A 26,275-nucleotide genomic window follows, 5' to 3' on the forward strand; every position below is an offset into this window, starting at 1 on the left:
ATCTGCAAATCACTGAAACAGATTTGTAATGTATGGACGCAGATTGCTAGATTGGGAATTCCTAAACTCGGGCAATTAATCTTCAAATTGTTCAATTGTGGTTTTCAGATTGCTGATGTATGGGGGCCTTTAGTCGCTGAACATTGGTCACTTGGAATGCTTATGTTTCAGAATTCATACATCTGATGTTGATGTACTGAAAGAGTTGGCCACCATCAGACATCTTTATTATATAGGGTTGAAAATGCCTCCCTATACTAAAGTATTATTTTATTTTTGTGGCTTCTATTTATTGATTTATTTTGTTGCTCCTAAAGCCTTACATGATTATGTAAGAGTTGTATATTTTGTAACCCCTGGGTGTGTAGATCTCTGCATTAGACACACTTATACCCACAGGGCAGAGAAAGAAAAAAAAAGAAAAAACTCTGGCTAGATAATATAACACATTCATGAATATTGGGAAGTAAAAAGAGAAAACCATGTATGTAGTAAAAGTTGCAGGAGGGCATGGACAAATTAGTAACCAGTGACGGAATTTCGTTTGACACAATCTATGCTAATATATGTGGTTTTTGTGGCATTTGGTAGCCAAAAGGAGATTCTGAATGGTATTTATGGACTAGACCAGAGGTTCCCAAACGTGGTTCTCAAGGCTCCCCAACAGTTCAGGTATTAGAGATATCCATGGTTGAGCACAGGTGACTTAATTAGTACTTCAGTCAATTTGATTTAACCACCTTTGATCAACCATGGATATCTTTAAAACCTGAACTGTTGAGGAGCCTTCAGGACTGCGTTTGGGAACCTCTGGACTAGACAGATACATATGGTTTGGGTATTGTCAGAACTGTGGAAAATATTTGTTTCAATCAAAATAGCGAGAGTTAAAAAACTTCATACTAAAACATTTATTTGTGAATTGCCTTTCCTTCATCCAGCACACAGGTCCTCAAACTTGGTCCTCAGGACCCCAAACTGCATGTTTTCCAGGTCTCCTAACAGAATCACAAGTGAAATAATTAGCTCACCTGTGGACCTTTAAAAAAAAATGTATCAGTGAGTAATGAGTACACCTGTGCTCCTGATGGGTGACTTGGAAAATGTGAACTGTGTGGAGTTTGAGAACCACTGATCTAGCATAATTAGGAATGCCATTACCATGATCCTTGCAGTCAGGAGAAATTTACCACTGTAAAAGTGCATTCATAAGAGTTTAAAGTCAGTGATTGATAGAAAACTCCCACAGATGAAGGTTATCAACACATTTTTCCAATCAGGCTGGCTTAGGTAAAGCAAGTGTTTCACGCATAGTTTTGGAAGGACATAACTAATAAGAACCCAATCTTACAAAAGCAGTTACCTAACCCTAACCCTCCATCCCAAACAAAGCCCCCAAAGTGACCAAATTTTAAATGTGAAGCCAATATTTATAAGCCAAGCCTTACCGTAACTCCATAAGTGAAACACTATAGAAAACTATTAAAAGAGAATTTAAAACATTAATTTATAAAAAAATGGAAACACGGACCCATGTAGAGGAAGCTGTAAAACGGAATACATATTGTTTGTTGACAGTGAATATGTCGACATACTCTGTATCGAGATGCACTAAGCCTTGTAGAGTAATAAAGTGGAGAGAGATAAAGTACCAACCAATCAGCTCCTAACTAACTTTACAGGCTGTGTTTGAAAAATGACAGTTAGGAGCTGATTGGTTGATAGTTTATCTCTCTCCACTTTATCACTCTCTAAGGCTCAGTGTGTGCAGGAGAATTCTGATGTCAATATTTCAACACTGTTCTAATGTTAGTTAAATCAATTTAACCGTATCGGCAGTATCACTGGTGAAGCTCGTCATTAAAAATAGGGAAATATGACACACAGAATACAACAACCAAAATGGAATGAAGATGAGAAAGGTAATGATTTTGCTAGAAAGGATAAATTAAAAGAATGATGGTTGTGCTTGTACATTGTTTGTAATTCAAGGAGATAGATTGGTGCATGATGATTAGCATAAAACATCTGCCCATTATTCCTTTCCTTGTTTCACACTTCAAACCATCTGTGGATTTCATCTTGGTGTTAATGTTTGTTTTTGTCTCTTGAACCACCCTTTCTGTCCTTCTTTGAACCATCCCTGTCTTCCCATCTGTCCCTTTGTGTCCCCAAATCATCCACAGCCTGTCACATTCTGGAGTGCTGTGATGGGTTGGCCCAAAGTGTGATCAGCACTGTAGGACAAGCCTTTGAGTTGAGGTTCAAACAGTTCCTGCACAGCCCTCCCAAAGTGGCAGCACCCCCAGACAGGTAGGATGGGAACCCCATTTAACCTTCGCAACATTTTTTATTTGAGTCTTTATCCGTAAATGTTCTCATAAGGAAAACATTTTAAAGATACTGTAAATCCTGAGCCTAACACAAAATGTAATGTCACCGCAAAGCATTTAGCTGCTAACACTTGCAGAGCTAGGACATCAAAGTGAATACAGTGGGGATGTTACTAACAGGTAGTATTGTCTTTTCACGCACAATATGATTCTGATTCCGAACTGCAGGCAACTCTGCTCTGCTGACTGATTTTTAGCAATTGCGCATGTGTCAGAGCCTGTGTCCGCAACTTTGAGCAAATACAGGCAATTAGTAGTCGTATGCATCTCAGCTGCATCTCTACTTTCAACTGAGTAGGTGTAGCTGAGCGGCAGTTTGACGTTTACAAATAGGATGTGTGCCATGGGCATGTTCTGGCTGTGTAAATGGAATTGCGGGCTATGCAGACTTGTGCATATTTAGAGATCTGTCTAATTTCCAATGGATCTCATGCACCAAGGATAGTGTAGGAATAAAGGCACACTAATAGTGATTATGGCTACTTTCACAAGCAGATGGATTGGGGAGGTGCAGCCACATAGATGCAGACAACTCCGAATATAGGCCAAGATCCCGATTTATTTCTGAGCGAGCAATGCTGCAGCAGCAGATGCAGATGTTTGCGTACAATTTGAATTCAGATTTTTTTGGGTCATTTTGCCAATCTCTGACTTGGAAAGCTCTTTTTTTATATAGACATATAATAGTATTATTTAAACAGTAGTAAGACACCTTGCTCATTTACTTAGTTAGGGAATCACACAGCTCCATATAGAGAAAAATACACAAAATTAGACAAATGTACCACATGTCATCTTGCTATTTTGTATAGTGCTCCTTCATCTCTCCTCCAAACCTGTAACTTGCAGTGTGACCTTTGCTTTCAATATGTGGTCACATGCGTTCTTATCTCTTGTTTCTACAGGGTGGTAGTTGGAAGCGAGGAGTTGGCATGGGGGGTCGAGGAGGATCAAAGCTCTGAACACAACTATTACAATAATATCCCAGGAAAGGAACCCCCTCCAGGAGGAGTGCAAGACTGCAGAATGAGGGATCCAGGTCCAACAACCCAGCCTAACACACAGATAACAAGCAATGGGCAGTGGACACAGGTAGAGGCCACCTCTCTTCACAATTAATTACATCTTGCTGATATTTATTGATTATATTGATGCTAACGCACTGAGGGCCTGATTCTGTAAGGATCGTAATTGCAAAGCTGCACGCAGGCATCACGCCTCTTGTGCATTACTTAACCGAGCTGTGTTTTCTAACGCAGCATCGGTTAATCTATGTACCATCAGCCGGCTGCGGTGACCCACAGGGTCCTGCAGTCGGCCGCCTCAGTTTAGGGGAAGAGGCCAGGAAATTTCCGGCAGCCGATGGAGATCCTGGCTTCTTCCCTCCCCCGCAATGGCGACGACACACCTCAGTTTCAGGAAATGGAGGGCATCGCCGGCCCCTCCCCTCGCACAAACGGCAGCAGACTGTCAATCACTGATAGACACAAAAAGAAAGGTTACAAGTGCACAACTCCAACATTACTAATTATGTATAATACATCGTGCAATAACATTTTGTAATAAATAAATAAATAGAGGTTTTAGAATAATCCTGGCCAAGCTTATGGGCGTACTCACTGCGTCCCGGAGACCTCTGAGGGTAGGTTCCTAACATACTGGGGTTAATATCCAGAGCGCAGGACCCCCCAAACCAGCTCAGCAGAGCCACCACAGGGTATCACTCTAATGAGAAAGAAGTGTAAAAAAGTGTTAGATAGATAGGAGCAGCTACTGCTACATATATTAGAAGGTGAAAAATAGAGATGTGAAAATAGTATATATATAACAAACAAACAATAGAGGTGCTAAAAGTGCAAAAAAGGAATAATGTGTTATAATGCGATGCCCTGAAGCAGCCCAACCAAAGCAATCCAGAGGACCCACGTCCCAAAAATCAACCCATAGTTGCACTAGAGTATATAAATTTGTGCATGCTGAATCAGGCCCTGAATTCACCGTGTAGCTATTGTTTTATGTCAGCTGCATAATAAACCTACGGGTGTGTTAATGAAAAATGGCACAATGATGTAAATATAGGTGTATGACGTTACAAAGCAAGAAAAAATTACTCATACATATATGCATATATCTGCATTCATTAATCACCTCCATTGCTTCCGCCTTTGATGCTCTTTGTAGGTGGGTTCTCCTGCCAGAAGGCCACCAGTATCACACTCAGGCTCACAATGGGAGCTGAAAGACCAGGGTGAGCTTTTTATGTTTTATTTAGCATGTTGTATTTAGAGTGCTTGCTCTCAAGCCCATATTCAGGTCTTCCTAACAAAGTATGGTTTGTTAGCACACCACCAACTTATCCACCCTTTTGAGAACCCCAACAACCTATCCCCCTGTGCTTCTATAAAGAGAAAAACATACACTGTTGGCAAGTCCTGATTATAGGGTTGAGGGAAACCAGGGTAGAGTACATTGCATTTTTGATTCCCATCATGCTCATTTCTCAGGACCAGCCAATGACTTATTCCAAGGTACCAGTGGCCGTTCAGTAGGACTACGAGACTATGAGGAACACATGTATGTGAATACGCAGAGCTTGGATGAACTGAATACAGAAAAAGAGCCCTATATGATCCCGGAGGATAGTCCAAAGAAGGATCTCTTTGATATGAGTAGGTTGACATAGGGGTTTAATTTACATTTGTATACTGTTTATCTAATCTGTAACCAGGTTCTTTATTCTCATTTTATCTATACATTACATAGTGTTCTCTGATTTTTTTTATGCCCTATGTTCATTCCTGTGTGGCTTACTCATACATTTCCTATGATGCTGACAAGACAAATGAGCTATGATATATAAACCATCTGGGAGATAGCAAAGCATATTATGCAGCTGACACGGGAGCCAAAGAGGGGTGTCTTCCTAGCGCTTCTTCTGGGCAAATGGGGCCACTGTAGAAAGCCGCTGTAGCAACTGCGACAATTCTCACAATGTTTACCGTTACCATATCTGTAACCTAATACATAAAAACCTCATATTTAGGAAGACAGCACACAGAGACTAAGGTTAAGGGAAGACAGATGGGAACATAAAGTGGAGTCTAAGGATCCATTATTTTATCCTGTTACCTAAATGTTACTACTCCTATAGTCCCATACTGCCTTCTTTATGCAGTCCACTTGCTCAGATGTACTTGACAAAATTCAATTCAATGTCAATAGCGAATAAGAAAGATGTGCCACTCTCTTCATACAAAAACAGTGTCAAATCAAATAAATAAATGAATAGATTTCCTTAGTATGACAAATGGGATGCCATGATATAGGGGAGGGAGGGGGTAGCAGGTACTAATTACTCGGGCCCGGGCTTGTTGGAGAGGCTTGGCGGAGGCACGGGTCCATCACTGCCCCCCCTACTTCTTACCTGTCAGCAGCCTCTGGCCCCACTGCAGACCAGCACAGAGCAGTGTGCGCTAGGCTGGGGAGTGTGGCCATGCCTCCAACGATTAGCCCCTCATGAAAAGTACCGGGGCCCAGCTCTCTATGGGCCTGGCTAGGTGCAAGAGACCCATTAGAAACTGGCTTCCCTTCGCATAAATTCGAAATTTGCATCCTGCTCAAAGATCCGTACAACTCAGAATCAATTATATAAGGAGGAGCAAGGTGGAGAAAGAGCCTGTCTGTCACCTCCATAACAAGACACATTCATGCACTTAGGGCCTGATTCAGAGCCGGACGCAAGTGGCTGCTCGTTCGCTCCGAGCGATGTTTGCCCAACTGTGCATGCGTACGGATCGTAATACGCATGCGCGAACCACTCAGTGCGGCCGAAAATCGTGTGCTCGCAAAATAGCGAATGCCTGCTATTTTGAGTGACAGAATGAGGCGTATGTGGGTGGTAACAGGGGAAGGTGCTTGAAAACGGGGAGTGGAGATCCGATCGCAGGCGTGCTTAAAGGTCAAAACGGGCGTTTTATGGGTGTGCATAATTAAAACTTCAGCGTCATTGACTACGTCACGGGTTTTTTTCTTGCCAGAACTGCTCGCAAAATTGTGGTAGCAAAAACCAACCACAGGAATAGCGAGCAACTCATACCCTGTTCGATGTACTCGATTAATCTAATAAATAGCGGACATGACGTAGGATGCGAGCGGCCAGGGGGCCTAGTTTCCCAAAAAACGACCGCGTTTTGTACGCTCGTTCAGACCTAGAGGCGTGAACAGACCGCAAACAGCGAACGGTTCATTTGAATAGCCACCCCTATTTTCTTGACGAGCGAGCGCAAATAGCGTCCGGCTCTGAATCAGGCCCTTAGTCTGCACTCATCAAGGGCTGTCTGTTATTCCATAGCTCCTCAAATGAGAAGATGCAGAATTCTGCACTCTGCTGATGCCTGAGTCTTGCTCTGCATACTTTGTGCTACACTAATAACAACAGGTGTATTCGTACAAACAAGGCATTACAGAAACAAAGTCTGTGGGTCCACACATTTACGCTTTCATACCTGGCTCTTTCTGAAAGCATAGAAATTGCACTTTAGCAGTGTCAGTGTGCCGAGTTAATATGTAATTAGTTCTGGTCATTATCAATATTGGCTGCATTCTCAATGTATATATACACAAAGGGAGTCGCCTAGATAAAAGGAAATGAAACAGTTTAAGATATGTGGAACAATTTATAGCAAACTACGACTGTACCAGATGGGAGGGAGAGAGAATGTGTGTGTGTGATAAGTGACAAAGCTAATTAAACAGTCTGGTAAGTTATAGTACTCACAAATGTATTATATACAGAGATAATACAGTGACTAGACTGACTAGAAAATGCATATACTAATCAGAGGAAAGAAAATCAGTCAAATTCATCAATTTAATAATCCACTAAGGTCTGTCTTCTGACCTGCTCAGTGGGGGCCTGAACACGCTCCTCAGGAGCCAACGCACCCACTGCAGTGAAGGAGCAAACCTCTATCTGGTGCGTCGGGAATGGGGTAAATATTAAGCGGGGATAGAGTGGGGAGAGGGGCCGAGGTGACCCGGCATATGCTGGGTCCCTTTACTAGTAATAATCTAATGGCACTAGAGATGACAAAAAACTCCAAAACATATAGTTACAGTTAACTGCCTAGACGAAAAGGTAGTAAACTAGACAGTGGTTTTTGTATGTATTCATTACACACAAGGTACATTTTCTTAAACCAATAATTCTAGAGGAGGGATCCCAATTCATTGTCTGGTTCATCTGTGTCCAGAACCACCAACACAAGGGAGAGTTTAGGGAACCCCCTGCCTACTACTTAGTGACCACAACCAGAAGTAAGCTTAGGACAAGAGTTTATTACAAATTCCACCCTGGCACAGAAAAGAGAAAGACTGCAGGATGTTAGGTTTCATATATTAACTATACTTTGCGGGTAAAACAACACCGATAAGGAACTTTGGGTAAACCAGCTATTGACATACAATAGTAGTGGCCCTTGTGCAAGGAGCCACTGCTGACTACTGTCCAGACTGGGAAGGCTAAGGTCACTTATGCCCAAGCCAATGAACCCTTCAGCTGTCAGCCTATTTATTTTGATGGGGATATCACTCATCTTATGGCTTTGATGACAATGTGCTACTCAATTTGCTTAGTCATCTGATGCAAGCCACCAGGACATAATAGCCTCCTTGTTGATCGGGTTCAGAGGTGAAGCTCTGGAAAAAGCATATTTTGTTATTAACTTTAAAGACCCTGTGATGCAGGATTTTACTGCTTTCTATATGGCAGGTGTTTCCCACCCTCAGTTCTTGCAGACTTGAATGCTACCTTCAACCCAGAGGCTAAACCTCAATGTGAACCGTCATTGAAAAAGTCTGCATCTTCAGGGTTATCCACACCTAGGTCTTTCATACAGGCTAAACAAATACATAAGAGAATTTTTTTTTAACCCAGTTTACGAAAGTCCTCATTAATTTGATGTTCCCTAAGGCATATGGGATTCGCCTTCCAAAGGGGGGCATTATGTTATGACCCTATCATGTACATCTTGGTCTGTGCAGTTCTGTGGTTCATCAGTAGGTGCTGTTGCCTGGACTCAGCTATCTTATTCTGGACTTATGGTGATTTTATCTTTCAAGGAGTTACCTCTACCTCATCAGCTGCACCTGTTTATAAGGTATTTTATTCCACTCTCTAAAGCCAGGGACACACTAGACCAGTGGCGGAACTTGTGAGTGGTGGGCCCAGGTGCAAAAATTTTCTTTGGGCCCCCCTCCTCCGCCTTACTCCAAGTTCAAAGTGCAGTGGGTGACAGGGAGAGGCAAGAGGTAGACAGAGAGAGGCAAGAAGGTGACAAGGAGAGGGTGACAGGGAGAAGCAGTGGGTGACAGGGAGAGATAACAGACCATGGGTGAAAGGTAGAGGGAAGAGGCAGTTGGTGACAGGGAGAGGGTGATAGGGAGAAGTGATAGGCAGTGGGTGATAGGGAGAAGCAGTGGGTGACAGGGATAGGGAAGAAGCAGTGGGTGACAGGAAAGAGGGTGAGAGGTGACAGGGAGAAGCAGTGGGTGACAGAGAGGGAGTGAGGGTGACATGGATAGTTGACAGACAATGAGTGAAAGGGAGAGGGGATAGGCAGTGGGTGACAGGGAGAGAATCATAAGGAGAGGTGCCAAGGAAAAGCAGTGGGTGAGAGGGAGAGGTGACAGGCAGTGGGAGACAAGGAGAGGTAGGGGCAGTAGGTGACAAGGAGAGGGTGGTAGGGAGAGGTGACAGGACGTGGGTGACAGGCAGTGTGTGACAGGGAAAGGGGAGAGGCAGTGGGTGATAGGAAGAGGTGACAGGCAGTGGGTGACATGGAGATGTAGTGGGTGCCTGACACATTATACCACACTGTAGTGCCCCCCACATTATGTCACACTGTAGTGCCCCACATATTATGCCACACTATAGTGCTCACACATTATGCTACACTGTAGTGCCCACACATTATGCCACAATGTAGTGCCCACACATTATGTCACACTGTAGTTCCAGCACATTATACCACTGCAGTGCTCACACATGCTACCAGTAGTGCCCACACATTATGCCACCTGTAATGTCCACACATTAAGCCACCTCTAGTGCCCACACAAGATGCAACCTGTAGTTCCCACAAATTATGCTACACTGTAGTGCCCACACATTATGCTGCCTGTAGTGCCCACACATTATGCTACCTGTAGTGCCCACACATTATGCCACACTGTAGTCCCCACACATTATGCCACACAGTGTACTCCCCCGCAGTATCCTCAGGCAGCCGGCAGAGCAGCAGTCACAGCCTAACAATGAGTCACACACATGAGGCTGTGATGCTAAACTTCAGGTAAGAGGAGCATGTGATGGGCTCCTCCAATCACAGCTCAGCACATTCTCCTCTGACCCCACTGCAGAGACTACTGGGATTTATTACCCAGTAGGTGAGCCTGACTGCACCGTTCCCTGGTCTTCTCTGTGTGTAGCTGCCAGCCGGCTCAGTCACAGCCTCAATGACTGCCCAGCAAGCAGCTGCACTGCAGCCTGCCATATACAAATGGCGTTGGGCAGTGTGGACCCCTATATTGCGGTGGGCCCCGGTGCAGTGCAGCGGCTGCACCGCCGGTAGTTCCGCCCCTGCACTAGACGATATCTCGTCCAATCGGCTGGATCGTATGAATATCGGGCACATCCTCTAGTGTGTACCCGCTATATTGCTGACGAAGCGTGCTCCCGCACGTCGTCACCGACATCGGACTTGCATGCAGGTCTCCTCCTTCTAAATGTATGGTGAAATATTAGACATCATTCCATTGATATACATATCTTCAAATAGCTACATTTCAATACATCAAGTTTGTACCTATCATGCAGTCACTGAGAATTGAATCCTTGGTACAGTAAAAATCAGGATGGTCAATGTAAAGAAACTGTTACTCCTAATTCTGCTGCTCCTCACTTTGGCCAATGGCTGGCTATCTATGAGGAGAGATTATTGAAGAGCAGTTTACCCATACAAACAACAGTATAACCGGGACATTACTCAATATTTAATTTCTGCTATTGGGTGTCTTACTGGAAGCATTGGACACCAAATGAGAGAACTACTCTATTGAGATGATCCTCAGTTAATAGAGGAATAGGAAAGATATTGGATCAATCGATATATAACATTAGCCCAAAGCTACAAAAATCTCAGAGAGTTTATTTTCTATTACACGGTCCATGTGTAGCTGTTTGTCTCAAAAGGGCATAAAAGTATATCGCATCATTAGGATACATTCTAAATGGTGGTAAAAGAGTATGGGGCCTATTCATCAACACAAAAATTATGGTTTTAAGGACAGTTGTCCTTAATTACCGTTTTTTAGTATATCACCGATATCTCCTGGTAAAGTTTGTCTGCATTAATTTCCACACTCCTTATACATTAGTATGGGGATGTAGAAATTAGGCAATTCATCAAATTATTTTTGGAATTTGATGGTGTTACTATACGCCACTCTCAGGTGGTGTATAGCGGGTTATACTTACCTGCTTTCAGCTGGGCAGGTCCTCCTCTGGCTCTCTCCGTCACTCCTGGTCCTTCCGGCTCCGGCTGTGTGTCCTCTCCGCAGCAATGCTGCTGGTGGCGGACAGCATCTCCCCTCTGTTCTCCGATGGCACTTGTAACTGCGGGATGCAATCGGGAAACCGGCTGATGTGATCCCGACAGCCGGCTTCCCGACTGCTTTATCCCGACGTAGGTTAAATGACAGGCGTCTATATCTAGACTCCTATAATTTTCCCTGCGCCGGGAGACAGGCGCTCTGTATTCCGATCGAAGGGATGCTGGGCGCCGCGAGCGGACAGCCGCGCATGGGGGTGGAGGGTTAGGTTTAGTGCTCCCGGGGGGGACTTAGGGTCAGGCACCCCCTTGGGAGGGTTAGGCTAGGGGGAGGGAGGGTTAGGGTTAGGCACCCCAGGGGGGGACTTAGGGTTAGGCACCCCCCCGGGGGACTTAGGTTTAGGCAGCGGGGAAGAGGGGGGTTAGGGTTAGGCACTTACAGGGGGATTAGGGTTAGGCACTTGGGGGGAGGTTAGGGTTAGGCACCCCTAAGGAGGGTTTGGGTTACGGGGGTTAGGTTAGGCTAGTTATTACTTACCTGAGGACGATTGGGTTTCCAATGCTGTCGGGCTGCCGATGCTGGGATCTGTTCAGCTGTCGGGCTGCCGGCGGTATTTCGTACCGATTCCGTAAGTGCTTCTTCAATTAACTGTTCATTTACTATAAAGAGTTAAATAAAGAAGCACTTACAAGTGCCACCGGGGTACAGTGGTATGGATACCTAATTAAAACCTCTATGCAATCCTGTCTATACCTTCTAAAATCCTGCCTATACCTTCTAAAATTGTCGCTATTTAGCGTAATGAGTCGCACAGTAAATAAATGCTTTCAAACTTTGAATGTGGTTCCAAAGCACAAAAAGTTATTATTCAATATAAAAACAGATGGTTACATGCTGTGATCTAAAGACAATTAGCGCAAATAAATTATACAGACCCAAGGTACAGTTGTTATATACGCACGTGCTCTGGGCCCAGATACCGGCATCAGCATTAGAAACCTCCGTCAACAGCACAGCAAGAAGACTCAAGACTGGGGTCAGAGAGCGCACATATATACTCTTACAGGGATAGCCAATACAATAGACAAGTTTGACATGATTCCATTGGATCTTCTTAAAGGTGCTTCTGTTACAGGATAGTTCATAGGTCAATTCGAATGGACACAAACAGCCTCTAACAACCCTTTGTGTCCTTTTTTCCGCTGCATGCTAATCTAAGCTGCTAACATTACAGAGTACATTGTAATGTTTTAACTCTCTATAGTCCATAGTTTGCAGACGCATGTTGCGATCTTCTCACCGATGATACCGGAAATCTATGGAGTAGTACATGGTAAGCATGGAAATCTATGGAGACACAGTGGATCAGTACAACACCAAACACTGTCTGCTTACCATGTACTACACCGTAGATATCAAATAACCTTTATTACACAACATTAATAATTACTGCATAAACCCTGGATATTACACTTTAATGCTAGGGAACCTTTTATGTAAGTGTGCAGTGTGTAAGTATTGGGGACTTGGGAAAAGACGCTAGTTAACGTTGTGCGACTATGTGTTTTGTGGAGTCCACTATGGTACTTGTTTTGCAGGGATAATCATTTTATATGTTTTAATGACTCTGTATTTGTATGGTGAGGACCTTTAACTTCTTTCTATTGCGTGGGAATCGCACAACGCTAAATAAATAGCATCGCCGTATGTACTTATAATGGCGAGTTTCACTAAAATGGCGCTGGGCGGCCAGTCGCAAAATGGTGACTCATTGCCATTTGCAAAATGGCGTCACCCGGATCTAATTTTAAACCGATCCTGTCTCAGCCAATTATCCGGCTTCGACAGTGGGGAGGGGAGACGCTGTCCGGCAGCAGCAGCAGCAGCAGTATTACGGTGGGGAGAACATAATAAAGTTATATAAAAAGAAAAAAAACTAGAACTACCTCTGCCTGCCCGTCCTTGTAGACGATGGGGCCCGGCGGAAGGTCGGGGTTCGTGGTTGCAGCCCGACAGCCGGCCGGGTAGGTGGGGGGTGGGTGGGGGTGCGGAGACATAGGATTTTATGTTCAAATACCGCAGCTGTAATCAGTGCTGCGCATGCGCCGCTTCTGTGAACGGAACGGCGCATGCGCAGTACTGATTACAGCTGCGGTATGTTAGTGTAGAGAGGGAAAGTATCTATTTTCTGAAGAGCTGTCATCGCAAAAATTACAGCTTTTCGGAATAGATACTTATGGAGAGGAGGAATGATGAATTCCTCCGGTAAGTAGGTAGAACTCCATGTGAGTTCTAAACCTAATTACCTCCATCAATATTTTAGCAATGAGGAATAGGCCCCTATATCTTGAACTGCATGTATATCTATGAGTGATCGATATACACATATAAGAAATCTGATTCAAACACTCGTACTGATACCTATATATCTCATCTCACTAAAACTGCCTGTGAGACAGCCGAAAGTGGTATATAGGTACATAAATGGAAAAAGGTGAGAAAGTATAACTTATCATAAATATCTTATATGTGGCATAAAGATTCAGACCAGGTGGCATGTGCGACTGGTACAACTTTTCACATTCCCAATTGGTGCTTATCGTCCCCAGGCAGTAGCAAAATTGAAATATAAAATCTATGAAACAATCAACCATGTACTGTAAGAGCTCGATTCAATTGATCGCGAAGTATATAGCGGGAGGGAGCTCCTGGTGCTATTCAATTCTGCTCGCTGTTCGGTCGGGGAATGCCCGTTCTTCCGCCCCTCGCGACTTAAACAGGGTGTTTAGTCGTGAGAACGGGCATTCTCTGACTAAACTTCCCACACAATGCTGTTTTCCCGGAGTTAAGCACAGGTTTATATTATTATACCTAAATCACATGTCTATATATACCACCAAAACCTACTACCACTATCCTTTAAGGAAGACCCAAAATATCACCTGGTAATAAATATAATAAATAAATATAATGCGTGATATGGGCAAAGTCTGAAATGTGACAGAACAAATAAATAGGTGTACAAGTACCTTTTTAATTGTAGGAGCCCTTACTGGCAGCTGAATAGACAAAAAGGTGCTAGTGCAGATTCAGTCAGATGGTATATTAAAGTGCAAGAGTGCAAATATTAGTGTATAACATACAGGCTGATAATAGCACTAAGTGCTGGTACCAGTATGAGTCTCTCGCTCCAATACATATATTTAATGAATAAGTGCAGGAGTGCAGATATTATAATTTAATGTGCAAACGTATGAAAATTATAATTATTGGCATTAACATATGCTTATTGCCTCAATGCATATGTTAAGTATAGTTGCATGGCAGTATGACCTGCACACAAAATTCCAAAAGGGATCCGCAGCATATCGCTGTTAGCAGAAAAAACCTCTGGAGTCCCGGTTAAAGTATGAACAACTATATCTCACAGTGGGGTACAAATTATATGCTGGGGTGTCCCGTGCTGCGCAGTCACGTGCAGCTGTCCTGCCGATGCGCGTTTCACTGCTGTAGCTTGGGAATGAGATAGATCCCCTTCCGTTTGTGTACGATGACGTCATCAGCCAGTGTCCAACGTCTTTCTCTACCATCCAAGTGGGCATAGAGGGGGAATATATTCCTGTGGCGAGCGAAGTGAGCCACCGTGCCCGCAGCGTGGCGAGCAAAGCGAGCCTGCAAGAGGCCGAATTTCTTATTTTCCTGGAAAGTGTGGGCAAAAAGATCCACTTAAGTTCCGCCCTCACTCATGTCACTTCCAGGTACAGCTACTGAAGGGGTTTTATACTCTTCCCTGGAGCTTGGTCACGGAGGAAGTAACATAATGTGCAGTTCCTGATTGCCGTTTTAATGTACCAGAGGCTGGCCAATCAAAAAGTGACATGCATTGATTGGCAGATCCTCTAGCCAATGGGTGTTCCTACCCATTAGAATTCGGACTCACTGGGGAGTGTGTTGGAACCGCCTTTGTTTCTGATTTACAGAGCATCCAGCAATGGGTGTTCTATTACCATTAATCCTAAAACACTTTGAAGTTTAAAGTTATTTCATAGTAAATAAAAGGGGATTGAATAGCTGAGATATTTTGTATTTTGGCCGGGGAATATATATAGGGAGCTCCTATTATTAGATTGACAGACAATCTAGTCAATAGATGTTCCATAATGCTTAATACCAAAACATCAGGGAATGTGTAGTAAATAACCCTAGATAGTTACATAGAGGTAGTATGGCCAGGTGGATAATATATTATAATGGGGTAATAGTGAACTGATGGACCTATAATTTCTATTCATAATAACCTGGGCGTGTAGGACCCATCCATAATCTGGTGACCCCCTCTCTCCCATACTATTAGCTTTGATGCAATACATATATATCAAACTGAATAGTCTGGATTATGTATACCTAGAGCCTCATGATAATCTCTGTAGTAGATTAAATATTATATTTATTATACTAATGGGCTGTTATATAACTTCTCAAAAAAATAAAATAATAAAATAATAATAAATGAGTGCATGAGATATTATAAACTTAGCGTGTGAAAAAAAATGTATAGTGAAGGCAATGAAAGTAAACATTAAATAGTGAAGTGTCCCTCAAACCATATCCCTCTCATGTGACCAAAACAGTGAGAAAGAAGAGGGGGAGTGTGCTACAGTACTATGTATGATTATCAATCATTGGTAGTTTATTGTGACCCATGACTGTACCTGGTTCACCAGACAGAGTGAATCAATAAACTGTAAGAATAAGAAGGTGCAACATGCAAAATGTGTTATTGGGGAAAATTTTTAATAAAAATGTGGCAAATAAGTGGAAATCAAAACAAAATAGATATGAATGACAATAAAAAATAATATATAATGAATAGAAAATAAAAGTGTTGTTGTGATGAACTGCCTATTGCAGATAAGAATGGTTTATAATGGTGGGTACACACTGGGCGATATTACTGACTTACGACATCGTAATCGTGCAATCGCTCCGTAATCGTGCACAAATCGTGCACTTTTATGTCAGAAACGACCAGCGATGCGCACTCCCGCTGGTCGTTTCTGACAGTGTCCATTGCCTGAACAGCACAATCTGACGACCAGGTTGCTGCATGTTGGGGAATGGGGGAGAGAGCCCGGCGCTGAACGATATCGTTAATTATATAGTTCAGCGGCTGTGCTCAATGTCATGAACGACATTGTGCACAGCCTGCCGAAAATACACTGCACGATATGGCTCAGGGAGCATATCGTGTAGTGTGTACGCACCTTTAGTGTGTGTGTATGTGGTGCACATTTGTAACTATCAATATAATGGAAAGGGGATCGTGTTTACTTGAAGTTAAAAAATATGTGTATCCTATGTGCTGTGAATAACTGGTAGGGATTACCTACCCTGCTATTATACATGTAGTACAAATTGGACACATGTTTGACTAGGTACATATGTCCTGATATATATCTTAATCCTAAACTGTTTATAATACTGTAGATATAATAGATCTATAAAATTAAGGAAGTTGGGGAAGGGATAAATTTGTGAGCTGACCTTTAGGGGTATTAAATCCCTTTAACACTATAATATATATACGTGCTCTCAAAATGAAATAAAGAAAGCCCGCCTATGCATTCCTATAGGGAATAGTAAGGTTATTACAAATATATTGGGTCATTATATATAGTCTCCAGCCATCTAAGTATGTGTGTGCATCTTGAAGGATTATCATACACGGTAAGAGAATCACAGGAAGGGGGTATAGCTGTTATACTCATTTAACCCTCCAGATGTACCCAGTTTGAATATCCATTCCGTTTCTTTCCTAAGAAGAGTTGTATTCAGGTCTCCTCCTCTGATACACATTTTTATTATTTCCAAACAGAAGGCTTTGAGTTGTCCTGGATCACTATTGTGCTTCTGTAAGAAATGCCTGACTAATGAAGAGATCTTATTTATTTTGCTTGCGTCTGATTTTGCATTGCTTATGTTACTAGCATGTTCCAGTAATCGCAGTTTGGGAGCTCGTGTAGTAATTCCCACATATTTATAGTCGCATTCACATTGTTGGCAATATATGACTCCAGTAGTATTGCAGTTAAAGTAGTCTCATATTAAAAAACATTTTTACCATACTTGTCTTGTAGTCTGGTCGTTTTTTTTATGAAACTACAAGCCTTACAATTACTGCATGGATATATCCCCTCTACTTTTGGTTTCCTTCTTGGAAACTGTTCATAGTGACTATGAATGAGAAGATCCCCCAAATTTCTGGCTCTCCTCCAACTCATAGAGACCTCTACCTTGAGGTGTGTCCTCAGATCCGTATCCAAAAGGAGAACCGGACAATGTTTCTGTATGATTCGTTTCAGTTCTTTCCACTCCCTACAGTAATCTCCCACAAACCTGATCTCTTTGTGTTCCTCTTTGGGAAAGATAAGAGTATCTCTATAAATCTTGGATACATTATATCTTGCCTTTTTAATTGATCAATTACTGTAGCCCTTTTGCGTAATCTTAAAGAAAGATCCTCACATCGTTTAGTAAAGTCTATTTCATTCGAGCAATTTCGCCTTAAACGTAGACATTCTCCCTTGGGAAGATTGGATATGGTTGGTGGGAAGTGACAACTTTCTTCATGTAAGAGGCTGTTAGTTGCCGTTGATTTCTTGAAAAGATTGGTAGTGATTTTGCCATTGCCTTCTTTGCTTATTTTCAGGTCCAAGAAAAAATACTTACATTGCTTATTTCCCATGTAAATCTCAAATTCAATTGATTAGTATTCAGAATCTCCATGAATTACTACCTCCCCAGATGACAAAAACATCATCGATGCATCATAGCCATTGTATCATGTGCTGTGTGTATTTATCATTCATTTCGAAGACCACCTCCCGCTCCCACTAGCCTAGAAATAAGTTGGCATATGTGGGAGCGCATGTAGATTCCATGGGCGTTCCCCTTGTTTGCAGGTAGAATTTATTTTGGAAGCTAATCTACATGGGGAGGGATGGGGTTGTTCATCTCTTTGTTCCTCTTCTGATTAATGAAAAATTTAGTCAGGAGTAGTTGTCTCCCAAATAAATGCAAGTCTTTCTCCCATAGAAACCGATTAAAACTAGTCACGGTGGAAAAAGACAGTCCCTTCTTCAGTAAAGTGGTTTGTGCTGGTGATAAGATCTCTTGGGATAGGTTGATATTTTGAGCTCTTCCTCTTGTGACAGGTCTGTCACCTCCGTCTGTTGGTCCTTGCTGATAGGTAGGGGTGGGTCCCAACTTTGGGAGCCTCTTCCTCTTCTCCTTTAAAAGGATTGTCACTTTAAATATATAAGGCGACTCGCATAAATCCCCATAGCATCGGAAGTTTGGAGGCTATTACATTTAACCCATAGTCTGTTGATGGTCATTGAAGTCTCCTGTGTCTGTTGCTGCCAGTGGTTATATTTCTATTGTTTGCTGTTCTGGTTCTGACCTTTGGCTTCGTCTCCTGGATATTTCCTTGCTGCCTGTCGCTGTCCACTGCCTGGATTCTCGATTTCGTTTGTTTGCAGCCTGTACCATGATCTTAGCCTGGAACTTGGATTATGTTTGTCTGCTGCCTGCTTCTGACCCAATATTGTATAGTTTGTCCTGCCTGTATGCCATTGACTGTATTGAGATTGTGTTAGGGCTCCAGAATTAGGGCTCGGTATTCTGCTGTCTTTACATGGGCTGAATATAAATAAACCTTTACTGTGCACCTTCATCCGGTCTTTGCACACGCCGAATACTAACAAGCCATCTTGCTTTTGCACTGGAAAGAGGTGACTAGTCCAACCTGTCTTAGTTACATCTGTTAATTCTCTCGTACACTGGAATAGCGCTAGCTCTGGACAATATATTGTCTATTAGAGGACTGCAAGTTTTTGATTAGAGGAACCTCTGGTGTGGAAAACGGGCAAGAGGTAGGGACACCCCCTTTTCTACAATCTTTAAAAGCCACATATCTGTGGTAATCTGCCTACTGGTTGCTATTGCTTGAGTGAGGCCAAGGTGAGAAGTTACCTGAATAGTAATTACTGTAACCTCTATCTCTCCTGGAGGGGTTCCTGTTGGAGGACACTGTACCTTTTGTGACCCATGTCCTATAGGAGCCTCTGTGATCTCAGGTCAAACCACTGGATATCAAGGATTTACCCTTTTGTGAAAAGAGTCTTCTAGAGAACTGGTGACCCCCTAACACCCAAAACGTATATCTGGGCTCTATAACGAATCTTAACTAGGTCTGCTTCTATTAGTTTCGGGCCATCTATTTGCCTAGGAGCTAAGGGCCTGATTCAGCAAGGAACGCAGTTGCTTATACGCACGCAATTGGTCAACTGTTGCGTACTGCGCATGCATATGCATCGCAGTGTGTGTGCGCGAACTAGCAATTGCGTCGGGAACTGCGATTGCAGAGGACATGCAGACCAATGACAGCGTTATTGACAGGAAGTGCTGTTTGTGGGTGGTGACAGTGGGGTGGTCGGGTGAACACAGGCATGCTAGTGCATTACGCCATTGCAGGGTCGTACATAAATGATCCACTGCGTGGCCATAAGCAGCCATAGCACTGATAGCGTATGTGGCTGGTAGCAATTTCTGAGTAAGGTCAGGGTTGTACAAGTGTGCATATGGGGTCCGATGTTACCAATTGTTTCGCTATGTTGTAAGTAAGTATACGGATGTCAGTATGGGGAAGTGGGCGTCCTTATGTCTGACTGCGATCACAATGTGAATGCTAGAGTAAGCCCGCCGGAAGTGGTATGCGTTCCAGTTAATGGAACACAAACCGCTAAATTACATTTGGATGGCAATTACATAGTAGATCTGGGGAGAATGATGAAATCTCATTTCAGGAGGTGAGACATAGTTGGACTATAGTTGGTGATTGTGCCCCTATGGGAGTAGATTAGGATTATTGAGAGATGGACCAATGGGGAGACACCTTAGGGTATTTAAGGAAGTAGTATATGGTGGCTAACATACACCTTGAAAAAGGCTCTATATGAGCAGAAACACGTTGGAGAGAAAGGAGCTGCATTGAGAACACCAGGAATAGGGTCTAGAGGACGAACCACTGCCATATAGACACCAGGGGGACCACACGAACCCATCCCGGGAGGTGACTGTTTATATCCCTGCACATGCTGTCTTGGGTGTGTATTGTCCTACACCCCTATATATCTGGTACGAAGCTACCTTTATGAGTTTTATGGATGTTTTTATGTTTTGAATAAACTGTACTTCACTATATACTACTTTTTATTATTTTTTTGAGGAATTTTGGCATATTCACTGGTTGAATCGTTTGAAAAGGAACAGTATAGGAATCCATTCCGGAGAAACTTTCTCATTAATTAACTTTTCCTAAATCTGACATTTACTCCAGAGGAGCGTGGGAACTGCAAGTACTGTATTTATTGAGGTTTATAGGGTGTGGCCACCCAAGCATTTCCTGCAGCACCATTGGATTGGCGCGCTCATTTCATTATAAATCATCTGTTTGTTGTTTTTTGCATTTATATAGCACCGCTGATATTAGCAACTGCGGTGCATGCGTTTAAGCAGAATTGCGATCCATAGTGAATGAGGCCCTAAGTTAGATCTGCTCCAGAAAGATAGTTAGTAAGACATTAAAGTGGCTCTGCTTATAGCTTTAAGAAGAATGGACTAGGAGGCCACTAAGGAGACACTTTTTCGGACTTGTCTTGGACAAATATGCAGGGACCCGCTGCATCAGAAACCTTAATCTGTATTGTTTTTTCAAAAGCTTGTCTGTAGTGTCAATCTGGGAGCTATCCCCAATGAGTAACCTAAGTGATAGATCAATGTCTGGGGCAAAGAGGGCAGAAATGTAAGGTATAGCAGTTTGCTTACAGAGAACCATTGCATCCTCTTTTATGATAGTGATTCTGAATGTTAATTGGGCAAACTGGTAAACCTCTGAGTTTTCATCTAATGCCCAATGGAAGGTGTATAATTCTACCCGCCAATGCCACTCTGGCCTTCTGCAGTTCACTATACTCACCACTTTTAGAGGATGCAGAGGTTGTGGTGACCTCCTCAGATTCCTAATCAATAGAAGTAAAACTAGCTTCATTGTGGTTATGAGTGTGAGGTACTGAATGCTGCATTGTGGACCCCCTATGGGAACTGGTCAGTGATTACTGCTGGTCAGTGGCAGAAAAAATGTGCCGGACATGGACAGTAGATGATGGTTTGCTGCACACCATGGATGTATTCCAGCTATGGGCAATACCAGGAAATGAGATGTTTTTCCCTGAGCTGGCATCTCTGTGGAAAACTTAGTCAAAATGTTTACTTTTAGAGGTATCTGGAAATGCAAGAGGAGAGTGAGACTGAACACTGTGGAGCACGTCCTCAGTCTTTGAACTGTCCCTGCTGTCCACAGAACTGACAGGGACAAAACTTTTTTCTAAATGCTACTTGCTCTGAGGAGGAATTATCATTATTATCTGATAACAGCCCCTATTCAGACTGTCTGGAGATGATGCTGATAGATGGGGACAAATGGAGGGTGTCTGTGATAGAGACAGATACAGAATCCTCTATCCCTGCAGTGCTGAGGTAAAAGTTTAGCTAGGGAGTGGGAAGCGGCTCACAGATGACCGCGCACGTGAAGGTGACCTGCGTGCGCATGCACCGCACTCGCTCCCTAGAAGTGAGGGAAAGGTAGGTGACATTTTTTCACTTTACCTGGCTTCTTTTCCTGTAGGCTTCTGGGACCAGCTTTTCACTTTGGTATAGAGCAGTGTCCTTCTCTTCCTGCGTTGGGCACTTGATTGTTAGTGTCCCTTGAATGCCTGCATGAAGACAGTGCATCACTTAAATTAATTCCAATAAATGTTGATCACAATTTTCAAAATATGCTGTTGGATGATGGCTGCAAATTCACAGCGTGTGCATTCATTGTGGGGCTGCAGGAGCTGTGTCCCATAGCCTGTGACCATACTCAGATCCAGTTTTTTTGAACCGAGAACTGAATGACTGGATCCATGTTCAATTTGGCCATACCGGTGTCTGACTTAATCGGGAGGAGTGGCCAATCAGCACACAGGACTAAAGCTGGTTCTTTGTGATTCTGCCACACACGTGTGAAAGTTGGAGGCTGCTTGGGTGAAGCATACCAGGTGGTATAAGCACTTTGAGTACTGCCAGGTCTATGGAACAAAAGCTTCAAACCTGGTATTGATTTATCAGTCAAGTTTACTACTCATAGTAAAAAAGTATTGTGTACAGTGTGCACCTAATATGGAAGCCTATATTGCAAAAAATACATTTATTTAAAACATTGAGAGGATTTAGTCAATGTCACAATGTCACAGATGTAACAATCATTATTTATTCTGTACAGTTATGTTCCTGGTCTCCGCTGTAGAAATCACTTCAGTGTGTGTATACAATCAGCCGCTTATCTAACAGCCAGCAGTGTTTGGGGACAAATCTGGGACTGCTCTCCACTGCTTCATCACTGGTTTCTACTCTTTTGTCTGTTTGCCCTTTGTCTGTTGAACGTGCACTTATCTCTCCCTCACCATCCCTTGCCACAGGAGGTATCTCTTTCAGCACTGGCATGGCCTATGTTCTCACAGTCAGGAACGCTGCCTATTAACCCAAATATTCAACAACCTTTTAAGGAAATGCATTTTTCTCATAGGCTGCACTGTACTGGAGAGACAACTTGTGTGAAACTGATTGCTTCCCTGCTCTTTAGCCTTGACCAGTGATCTATCGCTTAGTGAGACCTGGTGCATGTGATATTGATGGTGGGGGGCCCTGCGCACTGGAACGGACTAAAGTGTTCGGGGTGTGCTGCAAATAATAGATAGGTCGCCCTAACCTTAATTGAATGAAATAGAAAGGTAACCCTGCGCTCTACCTCTTCTGTGTCATGACTAAATAATAAATAAATACAGGTTGTGAAATTATATCAACACACTTTTAATTACAAAAATGTGGGTGAAGTGAGTATAATGAATCAGGGTATACACATTAACAGCCAACTTGTGTTCTCATGTAAACATGTCAACACAGTTAGTTGTGATGGTAATTCTATAAAAAAGTCTTCGTGTACACTACTACCCAATGCGATATGAGATAACATTGATAGGTGGTAGGTAAAGTTCTGCTTAATAGAAGTCTCTCTGACTAACACCTGTGTGTTAAAGTCTGTCCGTGCGAGTTACCTTCACTTCCTTAGTTGAGCGGTGTCCTGCTTTCCTTGGCTTTGTGGTGCACCTCTTCTTTCTTTAATGTTGGTTCTGGTGGGGGTCCGGTTGTTTCAGCCCGGTCTTATTGTACACCTAACTCGTGTGGCTACCTCTACCACTGTGGTGCTCCCCGCAGATCACCTTGTTAAGATTCACCTTGGGGCATCTAGCTGTGGAGGTGCCTGGCTCTAGATGTTGTGACCTCCCTCTGGTCCCTAATTAGTCCCGCCATCTGTTCCTGATCGCTGCCGGGTCCCAATCACGTGACCGCAAGTCCTGTCTCACGAGTCCTAGCTTCCTCGATGCTGGGCTGCCTGCAGCTGACGGTCCTTAATAGATATGATATAGCGTTGCTCTGGTGGGTGTCAATGCCAACGCGTTTCGGCCCTTGGGCCTTTCCCTGGGGATGTGTGGAAGGAGAACTATGTCTCTGGGGCTCTTTTATTAGCCCTGCTAGATGTTACGTGTTCTCCTATTGGGCAGTAAAAGAGCTGCGTTGATTGGTGCATACGGCTGTCACTCAGTGTGTGCTGTTACAACGTGGGTATTATTGTTCCAGTTTGGCATGTTAGGGGTTAAACGGCCATCTTGGTTGTGGCTGATGAGTTAGCCACAACTATCTTAAACATGGAATTGTGTGTTGATCTTTGTATTTACTTGGTATTCATCTATTTGGCATGTTACAAGTTAAGCTGCCATCTTGGAGGTGGCAGTGTGCTCCACTAATTATTTTGTATTGTACTTGGCAGACATTTTTGATGTGGCAATGAACATACTAAACTATCTTATTTATTGAATTTTTTTTTATTTTTATTTAAGTTTGCCCTGTTATATAGAAGGGCAGATTCTCATCTGGTAACATCATATGGATGTCCACGTACTGGGTGTCGCTATGTACAGGTCCAAGAGATACAGATGTCTGCTAACGTTTAATAATTATATCTCTGGTGATATATGTAACAAGAGGGCAAATTATCATCTAATAACATCATATGGATGTCCACATGCTTGATGTCTTTATGTACATGTCCGAGAGGCATTTAAAGGTTTACTAATGCATATTATTTAACTCTCTGGTGTGTGGTATGTTATTCAGTTGCATATGATAGATCTGATTGCATTGTCTATGTTTAAGCTTTTAGGGTTCAATGTGTCAAATAGGATAATGTGTTTCAATACATACAGTCAGGTCCATAAATATTGGGACATTGACAGAATTTTCATATTTTGGCCTCTATTCACCACCACAATGGCTTTGAAATGAAACAAACAAGATGTGATTTAACTGCAGACTTTCAGATTTAATTTGAGGGTAATTACATGCAAATCAGGTGAACGGTGTAGGAATTACAACGGTGTCTATATGTGCCTCCCACTTTTTAAGGGGCCAAAAGTAATGGGACAAACTAAACAATCCTAAATCTAACTTTCACTTTTTAATACTTTGTTGCAAATCCTTTGCAGGCAATTACAGCCTGAAGTCTGAAACGCATAGACATCACCAGACGCTGGGTTTCATCCCTGGTGATGGTCTGCCAGGTCTCTACTGCAAATGTCTTCAGTTGCTGCTTGTTCTTGGGGCATTTTCCCTTCAGTTTTGTCTTCATCAAGTGAAATGCATGCTCAATCGGATTCAGGTCAGAGGATTGACTTGGCCATTGCATAACATTCCACTTTTTAGCCTTAAAAAACTCTTTGGTTGCTTTTGCAGTATGCTTTGGGTCATTGTCCATCTGCACTGTGAAGAGCCGTCCAATAAGTTCTGAAGCATTTGACTGAATATGAGCATATAATATTGCCCGAAACACTTCAGAATTCATTCTGCTGTTTTTGTCAGCAGTCACATCATCAATAAATACAAGGGAACCAGTTCCATTGGCAGCCATACATGCCCACACCATGACACTACCACCACCATGCTTCACTGATGAGGTGGTATGTTTTGGATCATGAGCAGTTTCTTTCCTTCTCCATACTCTTCTCTTCCCATCACTCTGTTACAAGTTGATCTTTGTCTCATCTGTCCATAGGATGTTGTTCCAGAACTGTAATGGCTTTTTTAGATGTTGTTTGGCAAACTCTAATTTGGTCTTCCTATTTTTGTGGCTCACCAATGGTTTGCATCTTGTGGTGAACCCTCTATATTCACTCTTGTGAAGTCTTCTCTTGATTGTTGACTTTGACACATATACATCTACCTCCTGGAGAGGGTTCTTGATTTGGCCAACTGTTGTGAAGGGGTTTTACTTTACCAGGGAAATAATTATTTTGTCATCCACCACAGTTGTTTTCCGTGGTCTTCCGGGTCTTTTGGTGTTGCTGAGCTCTCCGATGCATTCTTTCTTTTTAAGAATGTTCCAAACAGTTGATTTGGCCACACCTAATGTTTTTGCTATCTCTCTGATGGGTGTGTTTTGATTTTTCAGCCTAATGATGGCTTGCTTCACTGATAGTGACAGCTCTTTGGATCTCATATTGAGAGTTGACAGCAACTGATTTCAAATGCAAATCTCACACCTAGAATCAACTCCAGACCTTTTACTTGCTTAATTGATAATGAAATAACAAGGGAATAGCCCACACCTGTCCATAAAATAGCTTTTGAGTTGATAGTCCCATTACTTTTGGCCCCTTAAAAAGTGGGAGGCACATATTGAAACTGTTGTAATTCGTACACCGTTCACCCGATTTGGATGTAATTACCCTCAAATTAAATCTGAAAGTCTGCAGTTAAAGCACATCTTGTTTGTTTCATTTCAAAACCATTGCGGTGATGAATAGAGGCCAAAATCTGAAAATTCTGTCAATGTCCCAATATTTATGGACCTGACTGTATGTGTAGGGTGCACGTGATAGTTGCAACCTGAGCCCATTGGGCCAATAAGACCACTATAGTTGATGTCCAATACTTCTTGACTGAAGGATTGTAAACAACAGAAATGAAAGATATAAATATAAATTTGCCCTAAATCAATTCTGCTCAATGGCCACAATGTACTGTTTCAGAACAGCACAACATGACTAGCAACA

General features: G+C 42.7%; 1 protein-coding gene across 1 annotated transcript in view; it reads left to right on the forward strand.

Moving 5' to 3' along the window:
- SHC2 (SHC adaptor protein 2) overlaps nucleotides 1-26,275 on the forward strand; it is a 68,656-nt gene that overhangs the window by 31,110 nt on the left and 11,271 nt on the right. The window contains exons 7-10 of the mRNA XM_088478437.1: nucleotides 2,187-2,313; nucleotides 3,299-3,485; nucleotides 4,575-4,641; nucleotides 4,898-5,062. Of these exons, the coding sequence (XP_088334563.1) occupies nucleotides 2,187-2,313; nucleotides 3,299-3,485; nucleotides 4,575-4,641; nucleotides 4,898-5,062 (546 nt within the window). The remainder of the gene's footprint in view (nucleotides 1-2,186; nucleotides 2,314-3,298; nucleotides 3,486-4,574; nucleotides 4,642-4,897; nucleotides 5,063-26,275) is intronic.

Source organism: Taudactylus pleione, unplaced genomic scaffold, assembly GCF_031769625.1.
Source record: "Taudactylus pleione unplaced genomic scaffold, aTauple2 ptg000214l, whole genome shotgun sequence".
NCBI classification, from domain to species: domain Eukaryota; kingdom Metazoa; phylum Chordata; class Amphibia; order Anura; family Myobatrachidae; genus Taudactylus; species Taudactylus pleione.